Source organism: Lipotes vexillifer, unplaced genomic scaffold (genome assembly GCF_000442215.2).
Source record: "Lipotes vexillifer unplaced genomic scaffold, Lipotes_vexillifer_v1.1 scaffold1325, whole genome shotgun sequence".
Taxonomy (NCBI): Eukaryota; Metazoa; Chordata; class Mammalia; order Artiodactyla; family Lipotidae; genus Lipotes; species Lipotes vexillifer.
Genome location: NW_006781704.1, coordinates 334,321 through 344,339, shown reverse-complemented (window position 1 = coordinate 344,339; position 10,019 = coordinate 334,321). Strand labels below are relative to the sequence as shown.

Sequence of the window (10,019 nt, the reverse complement as noted above, 5' to 3'; positions counted from 1 at the left end):
AGGAATGCCCAGAAATTGTCATCAGCAGTTGTTCAGTCCGTTTTTGAAGAACTTGACTCCATTTTAATCTCAATTTTTTGCATAGATCTTTCTCTAGAAAAACATCTTGTATTAATCACTTCCATAAAATATTCTATCCAGGACTAGAGATCAACAATAACTTACTACACAGAAACCAGATATTTTAATCTTTTGGCTTTCAAAATAGTATTTAGGTTAAAACAGCAGACTAGAAGAGTTTATAAAAGAAAATAATGACTCTCATTTCATACTCTTTTTTCCATTTGAATCTTTTTGAGAAAGAGATCTTGCTATGGTGTTAAGTCAAACTTTAGCTTTCCTGAAGTTTTCACTGTCATTTACAAAGGTTGAATTTTTTGTAAGATGGAATAATATTACTTTAAAAATATTAATATTGCCACACAACCATTTTTTTAAAATTCATTGATGACACACTTACTAAGGGGTCCACAGCATTATTTATTTCATAATATGTTCATAATCAAAGGTCATGGTATATGTGTTACATTATCATAATTTTCTAATTTATTCTTTATACATGTTTATACATGTTCTAATTGCATTTCATTAACTCATAGTTTTCTTGTAAGTTTGTACTTTCTTTCCATGTTCAAAGAATCTCTTTAATTCAATTTCTCTGTTTCTCCTCATACAGTCTGGCAGCCAGATATGCAACTCAGTCTAATCACAGTGGAATTGCAACCAGTCAAAAAAAGCCTACTAGGTCAGTTAATATCTCTAATTTATTGCTTGTTAGTGATAATAAAGTAAATGCCCAGTGATATTTTGTCCTATCATTCTAAATTTTTTCAAAAACTGACATACTTCTGGATGAAAAGCTTAGAGTACCGAATTTTTCCAAGTAGATTTCCATATGCCTTCTTTGGGGTGAGCATGTTTGTGTTAGATTATGAAATGGGTCTTGGGTTCTTCTAATTCAGTTTAGTTATACATAGTGCTATGACTGGGCTGAAGTCTAGGTTCTAGGCTTAGAGAAAGTCAAGGAAAAAAATTACTTTGAAGACCCCATTCTTTCCAGGCCACAAATCTGGAAGTAAAACAAGATTGTAATTGCTTTTTGAAATGGGTATGCATTAATTATTGCACATTTTGAAGCAGAAGTGAGAAACATTGGCTGATTTTTGTGGGGAAGTTAGCACCAGCTCAGCCTGAACCATTCTTTTATCTTTAATCATTTAAATTTTTGCTTCTTTATGACATATGTATTTTAAAGGCAGTCTATTATAGTAAATGACAGTGCATTATATACTGTGTGGAAAATACTGGTATAGAAAAATGTGTGGACCGTGATTTTTTTTTAATGTTAGGTTAATGGAGGCATGATGGTACAGCTAAGTGAAGCCACAGCAAATGTGTTTTGCCCCCCTGATTATTATGTGATTATATGTGCCATCTCACTCACTGGGGAAGTATCTCAGTGGTGGTTTACTAGTCACTACTCTAATAATGAATCATATTATGCAGTATCTGACCACAAGAACTACTTATGATGCCTTAACTTGAGGTTATGTGCTTTTCCCCTTGCCTTGGTTTCCTAAGTTATGTTCATTTCCATAGTAATTGTTCATTTCCATAGTAACTGATTCTGGAAAGGCAAATTAAAAGGGTATTTAATTAAAAATCAAAAGAAATGGTATAAACTAGGATGCGCAAAGAACAGTGACCTGCCATGTTCAGTAAGCATTTTTTATTACTACTTCTAAGACTTAATGAATATAAAATATATTTTAAGTACTTCTTTGATTTAATAGAACATCTCTTTTTTTGGCTTCATTCTCATTTCTATTTTTATTACTTTGATGAATGATCTTGAGCTCTGGCTGACTGTCAAATTAGGGTAATGAGAAGAGCAAATGGATTTTTTAATTTGTTTTAATTTGTTCTTCTGAGAACTAAATGTCACTTGGCTTCATGGGTCACAGTCAAGATCAAAATGCATTTTAATTGCTTTCCAGAAACAGGTCAAGTTTCATTGCAAGCAGGGCAAATTTTGTGACAAAATTTGTTTATAAATGTGAGTTTGGAATGAACTTTCTAAGTCTATGGCTGTGTCTACAGGACTAGTTCTCATATTTATTGCGATGGGACATTTGGCCAAATTAATTAGTTGAGTTCCTTCTACATAGTGCAATCACTGGTACTCAAAATTCCTGGTGTCTGTGGTTATTGTGCTAGACTTACAAACCCTGTAGATCCATTTGAGTAAAAGTTAAATGCTGGAGTCATTTGGAAAATATTCTAATCTTGTGCATGACACAACCTCTAATTAGCAAAATAGCTGAAGGAACTATTTATTAGCCACATGTATTTAAACTCCAAAATACAGTCAACATTTTGAAACTATTAACTATTCCAAGATATCAACATTTCTGGTCTTAAGCTGGTGTGTGTGTTTTCCTGATGTTCATTCCATTTCGCAATACCTGTTACTATTATAAAATATTTATAGTATACATTTAAGAGTTTGATTTCCTGATAATCTATGGAAATAATGTATCAAGTAGTATAATAAGGTGAGTTAAAATTTGAATATTGTAGCAACTGATTGTGAAATTGTGATATGTTGGGTACCAATATAATAGATATAAACATTCTTTTATTTTTAACATTTTGTATAACAAGAAAAAATTATTTGCTACATTTATAAGTTATAGATTGTTTTTGTTATTTTTCTTTTAAAATAGAACTTATTAGAGCAGTACACAGTGACATTCACATGGTGGCAGCAAATACTAGCAAAGATGCTGGCAACCCTTAATATCATGTTTTTAAATATGTCTTAAGATGCCAATATTAATTCTTGATTTCTAGTTTTTCATTTATGCGGATTGAGTTTACTACACATATACAATATACATTAGTATTAGTATAAAATAAAATATAGTAATTGCATATTTTACGCACAGTTCTTGAAATAATTGATACCTGAAATTTTAATATGGAAACTGTTTAAACAGTGAAATAAATGATCCAAACTGATGTTTAATTATAGTTCAAATAAAATAACTGCAGATGATTACCTCCTATCAAACTTCCCCTAATTCTAATACAGTCTACCTACATTTCCTCATGTCTTGTCCTTCATACACAACGAGTAGCTAAAGCTACTATCACTGTAAGTGTATTTTAAATTGTCATTCTACTAGCATAGGTTTTCTTCTCGATTTTCTTCTTCTGAGACCTGCATCCTTGTCACATGGCCTGTGTGATCAGTTGGCCACACTTGTGAGATAACCAACTAGAGTCTAGGTGCTTACTTTTGGCAAGAGAGCGAAAGTTTTTATGTGAGACAGATCAGTCAAATATGAACAAACTCATGACCTTGGTCTCCACGCCGTGTTTTCGAGTAATTAACTAGCTTAGATATTCAGTAAGCATTTGCTATTTGCAATTTGTATTTAACTTTATTCTTTTTATTAATGTACAAGTTCATCTAAGATACAGCCACCTAAGATAAAAACAAATGTCCCGTATATTGAAAAGAAAAACTTAACAACAACTGCAGGCAGCTGGTTAATACCCTGAGAATATAATAGATTCTAGTTAAGTATTATTATTTCCCTTGCTTTTCATGTAATTGTTATAGTACCTTTAAATCAAAGTTTTATTCATCAGGTGCATATAGGCATGACTTTTTAGTTAAAATTACATTATTTCTAATTGTTCTGCATTATTAATATACTTTGGAGGCAAATTATATCATATGAACCAAGATTTTTCTGAAGATTTTCAAACCTTGTGTTTAGCTATTTGTCACTTAAACCAACATTTTCTGCTGAATGTCATAAATTATGATTTTCCCATTAACTCTTCCCTGCTCAGAACCTCCTGTTCCCTATCTTTTTATAATGTACAATAATGATGTAATTTTTCTTGTACTATTTCAGACTTCCAGGTCCCTCTAGGGTGCCAGCTGCAGGCAGCAGCAGCAAGGTCCAGGGAGCCTCCAATTTAAATAGGAGAAGTCAGAGCTTTAACAGCATCGATAAAAACAAGCCTCCAAATTATGCAAATGGCAATGATAAAGGTAAGTGTTCGCCCATTACATCATTAAGGCACAAGTGTAACATATGAGCCTAATAAATTACATGCTAAATCTAGTATTTAAGTGGTGTTACAGCATTTGGAATGGAAATGTTATCAGTGGACTTTCTTATATTGTCTAAGTGCCTCCTCCTGAATTCCAGCTTTCTTCAGAACCTTTCCTATCTGAAGAACACTTTAAGGAAATATAGTCATTTATATTACAGTGATTAGTGATTATCCCCAAGTATAAAATCTGTTTCTCAAAAAAAGTTTCTCCTGGATGCATGTAAATAGCATTTTCTTTTGTTTTCTCATGTTTTATGAACACTTATCTTGAAATCATAAACCTATATGAAATGTTTTCAAATCCTTGGTTTTAGTTAACATTAAGTGCCGTACATGTTTGAGGAAGTTGAGGTTGGAGCATCAAAATTTAAGACATAATTATGAAGGGTACTTAGTCTTTGAGAGCAGCAGGACAGATAAATATTATGACCTTAGTTTTTCCTATAAGAGACAAATTATTCATGTTTGTTTTATTTTCTTGAATGAGTGTATGATAGAAATATCCAATCACACATTGATCAGGAAGAAAGGACACAGTGGAAGTGTGTGTTAAAGGCAGATTATATATTAACTACTGTATGATACACAGTTCTCTCTAATGTGCACAGTGCGTATTTAAAGAGGTGCTGGCTTGATGCATATCCCTGTGGAGCCTGCATCCAAACGGTAGGGTGTGTAATTTACATCTAAACCATGAGAAAATCAAGAACCTCTGCTGTTGGTAGCCGTGTGACCCTGTGAGGGACTAGGGCATGTTGTGGGATTTTGAGGTAGTATTTTCTAATCAATAAAACTTTAACTTCTCTGTGTAGTATTTAACTCTCCATGCAACAAGACATGAAATTCCAAAGTGACAAATACACTTAGTAGAACAGCTGGCAAATTTGGTTTGACTAATTGAACCAGGTAGAAACTTTTTGGCTCAGATTAGATCATTTCCAATTGTTTCATATGGATTATCTGATTAGACTTCTCTTACTCAGACATGAATTGACAGGAGTGATCTATGAATTATACACTTTCATGGAAATTTCCTACCCATTAAAACAAAATTGGACAGACCGTAAATTCCTGTAAGCAAAGCAGTGTATCGTGATCCCTGTAATATCCCCAGTTCTTGAGTTGAATGGAAAAAGAAGAAAATAGTATGTGTTTGGAAGTTAGGATTTTGTCTTTAAAATAAAGAATAAAACCTTTGATTGGAGAACCTAAGAAATGTTACTGAAGACGTACACTTCTCCTGGAGAGAAAGGGGACAAGAATTTCTTATCAGAAAAACATCTCCCTCATTTTGTGACTTTCCTAGAAAGCATCATACAAAGGCCTGTATGTACTATGAAATTCTGAGGGAAAATAAACATGTTTAGACATTAAGATATGCTGAGTGGACTGCTCAAGTGTCTGATTTTAGCTACATGATACTACCGTTGTATAAGAGTTTTGCAAAAAATGACTACTAACATTGGCAAAGAAACCTAGAAATGCTTTAGATGACCCAACACTTTGATATCATAATGTATTTTTTGATCATGTGAAATACTTTTTGTATTTCTGGTGTCTAAAAATCCAGAGGTAGCCAAGTATTCATATCTTTCCATAGCCATTCAACCTCTCTTATGTATGTCTAGGAAGTAATGCAAAATTAGAAAGTAGCAATATTTATAATAACCACAAGGTGGAGACAGATAACATACATTACGAGGTTTTTGACCATAAGCAGATTTCCTTAGGTCGGTATCAAGAGCAAAAGTTTTCATGGTGAATTGGCCATTACTTTTAATTCCAACAAAGTAAAATTCCAAAACGTTTAAAGTGTATGATCTCACATTCACAAATATTTATAATATTATATATCAAATGTAGGCATTAAATGTCTATAAACTGTCAATCATAATTAAAGCATAAATTGCATTATATAATACAGCCTTCTGGAATTTGTTTTGCACGCTATATGGCATTTTCTCTTAATGTGGAGTTACAACTTCATATCAGTATATCCAGTATCATCTCTAAATTAATCATTGTGTCATGCTATTTTATATTTCCAAAATATTAGCTTAAATTATAGAGCAAACAAAACAAATATAAACATCACATATGAAACAGTTTATAATTTATTCTTTAGACTATTCAAATGGTACATCTCTTTGGATAAGAATGTTTTATTTAGCCTTTGACATGGATATTTTTCATGTTAGCATAGCATATAAAAATATGAGTCCATCTGATGACAGGTTGATCTCTGTGACAATATAGTTCATACATATCCTAGGCATGGCCAAATAAGGTGAAAATTAAACAAGAATTTTCAAAGGTTACAATATAATGACAGAATTCAGAAATTACTAACTTGAGTATTCTAATTGCCATTCCTTTTTAGTTATTAGAAAGTATAACAGTTAAATGTAATAAATTAAGATATGGGCTTCCCTGGTGGCGCAGTGGTTGAGAGTCCGCCTGCTGATGCAGGGGACATGGGTTCGTGCCCCGGTCCGGGAAAATCCCACATGCCGCAGAGCGGCTAGGCCCGTGAGCCATGGCCGCTGAGCCTGCGCATCCAGAGCCTGTGCTCTGCAACGGGAGAGGCCACAACAGTGCGAGGCCCGTGTACCACAAAAAAAAAAATAATAATTAAGATATTTTTACTCAAAAGAAATAATCACACTATCTGTAATGTGCTCCCTGAATGCTTCTAAGTGAAAATGTACTTTCTACTTTCTTTAAGAAGTCTTAAATGATGAGTTATATAAATCAATTGGGGAATCTCTAGAATTTGTAATAGATAGTAAAGGTTTATTCACAATTAAAACAATTTCAGTTCCTTATTTAAAAACATACTGTTGAAAGCACAGTAGCTTCTCACATGTATGGGATGGTAAAAATAGCTTATTTATGAATTGTGTGGCTTATCTGATAAAGGGAAATCAGAAGAGAATCACAAACTGCACTTCAAAAGATACATCTAATACCATTTTAATAATAATCCAAAAAATAGTGTGCTCATTTCACCAAATGGATTAAAATATCGGTGAACATGGCCATAGATTATCACTTGCAGAGAAGGCTGAAATAGAAATGTTAAAATAGAAAGCAATGCCACCCCACCATTCTGTTGAAATGGAATGTAGGAACAAATTTCTCAGAACAAATGGTGAAATGAAGATAGTATATTGTTTGTAGAAAAGCATTTCTTTGGGGAGTCCAAGTTTCTTCCCTTGGTGACCTGACATGCAGAGACTGACAATGAATAATATGTTCTGACACTAGCATTTATCAATTTGCCCATGCACCCTATGAGATTACTCTAGACAGATGTATGCTTTAAAGAAAAATCAAATATCTTTTCAGTGGAAATCAGGGATCTTGTGAAAAAAAAAATGCCCTGGTTCATTTGGGCACACATTTTATATGCCTGAAGCAAATTATCTTAAGAAATAATTCTTGTTTTACAAAATCGACATGATAAATATGAAAAAGGCTTAACAGTTCAGTATAATTAAGAATGCAAATGTCCCTAGCTCTGTTTGGAATTCACTTTCTGAATTATGATCTGTAACCACTTATTACCTGGCAGAGTTCCTTAGCAGAGAGATGTTTTTCTGTGTTGCTAAGAAACATGCCACAGTACCAGAGGGCATGCTCCCATCTCTTTATTGTTTCTCCCATCTCTTTATTGTTTCTCCCATGTGATTCTTACACGGTACCTGTACATCTGTGGAAGAGGAGATTTCCTTTCTGTTCTCCTAGGTTCTAATGAAGTATCTTCTGGTGTGAAAGTGTTTTCTTTCATTTACACTCAACATAGATTTAGTATGATTGATATGGAGAATTTAGCAAAATTGAAATTGAACTTTTTAAAACTATAGGTTTAATGTGAATGTTGCATTAGTCGTGGAGTTTTGACAGCCAAAACGTAATTATCTAGTTCTTAAGTACTTTTTAAATTACTCTGAAATTACTCTTAAGACCACAGAACTGAACTGTTTTATTTCCTTTTCAATGCAATGCAAATATGTTTTACTCATTATATCTCTTTATGGGTGATTTCATTATGTGTTCCACCATGACTTTTTGCTTTATTTCCTTAATAATCAAATAAACCTATAATGACATAATTTCAAGTTAATCTTGAGGATGTTTATGAGGTAACAATAGGTCACCTATGTACAACAAAAGTACATAGGTCAAGTGATATGACTAAATAGACTTGGGCATATATGTTGTTTACTTATGTATACATGCTTACATATTGAGGTGTATATGTATTTTATATGCCCGTACATAAATTACATACTTTTAAAAAACCTGGCTGGTGAGTTAAAGCTTCCCTAAATTTTTCAATAGTCCACAAAGTGGCACTCTCACATTACTAATGGTACAATATATACATGTGCAGAATGGACAGTGCCCCTACAATCCCTGTAATAGCATTCCATGTTTCTGTTCATCATAAAATTGATGATTGAGGCATTTCGCAAGCCATCATTTATGGGAGACAGTGTGGTGAGGTAAACAAGGGGCCAGTTGGTAACAAAACAACTGAAAACAAATTTGAATGCTACTTTTTTTAACTTTCGAAATGTTCAGTGTATTTTGGTATATTATTGTAAAATGAGAGTCTAAGTTAGTTATTTACCAAACTAATTGCCATCACCACATTGATCAGTCATTTCCTTCCTTCCATAATGATCTGTGATGCTGAAGTTGTGCTATAATTAGCAGGGACCATACGTATCACTGAGCACAATGCCTGCTGTACAGTGACTACTTTAAAAAGAGTGGTGCCATTGTCATTTTTATTGTTGTTGCTACTTTCTGTGTTGTTACTTTGTGAACTGAAAGCTGGTTTGCTTCCATCCAAACAGTATACTACTCAGTGAGGAAGAAGAAATAAACAACTGAGGATGTTCCCTGGTCCTTTCTCTGGCTAGTAACACCATTGGCAACATAGCACTAAGCTCAGAAGCTAACCTGCCAAATTTCCATGGAGAATCGTCTTTATCTAAACTTCCCATATGCCTGTTGTGACTGTCACATTTACCTCCGTGTATTAATTTTAGAACTAGATTGGCATTTTTCCCAGGTCATCAAAGTTATTTTTTTTTGCATATGAAAAAACTAAAAATTAACTCTCTGAATTTAGATGTTTTCTAAGCAGGAATTAAAATCTATTCTTACATCAACTCAAAAGGATAGTGCCAGTAGGCTGCCCCAGGAGATAGTATATAGGTAACTGAATAGTGAGTATCTTGTATCATGTTCTCCCCATTTATATTCTGCTCATTGAGGAAGAAGGAACCCAAATTTCAGGGAGTTACCCAGCTGCCTTCACTGTTGTGACAAACATGTGACTTTCTGGAGAACCGAACCGGCAGAATTTTTGGGTGGTCAAGCAAACATATGGAAAGGAGGGAGAGTCAAAAGCCTCCAAATTTTGTAGTCACATAAACCTGGGTTCCAATTTTGGTTTTGTCTTTTCTAAATTTTAACTCTATGCATGAATTGGAGCAAGTTACTTTCTCTACGCTTCAGTTTTCTCATTTATAACAAGAGAAATAATATGTATATTATAGATTATTATGAGTTTAAATAAGAGGCATGTGGGTAGAAGCTCTAAATGTGATACCATGTATCAAAGTACTTGAGAAAAGTAAGCAGTTGATAAATAATATTATTTGGTTGTAATGGAATTGGTGGTGGTGGATGCGAGGTGGAAGAAGAAGGGGAGGAAAAGGAGAGGGAGTGGAAGAAACTTTCTCTTTGGAGGCCAGAGACAAGGAACCAGCTATAGGCAAGAGGCCCTGCAAACGCAAGATACAAGTTTGTTGCAGGAATGACCTTAAATATGCGCATCAGATACCTGTGCTTTTACGCCATACCCAGCT

At 33.7% G+C, this 10,019-nt stretch overlaps 1 protein-coding gene across 3 annotated transcripts in view; it reads left to right on the top strand.

Annotated features, from left to right (window-relative positions):
- NAV3 (neuron navigator 3) overlaps nucleotides 1-10,019 on the top strand; it is a 369,647-nt gene that overhangs the window by 167,478 nt on the left and 192,150 nt on the right. For all 3 annotated transcript variants that reach the window (XM_007454822.1, XM_007454823.1, XM_007454821.1), the window contains exons 6-7: nucleotides 677-745; nucleotides 3,930-4,069. In XM_007454822.1, coding sequence (XP_007454884.1) covers nucleotides 677-745; nucleotides 3,930-4,069 — 209 coding nt within the window. The remainder of the gene's footprint in view (nucleotides 1-676; nucleotides 746-3,929; nucleotides 4,070-10,019) is intronic.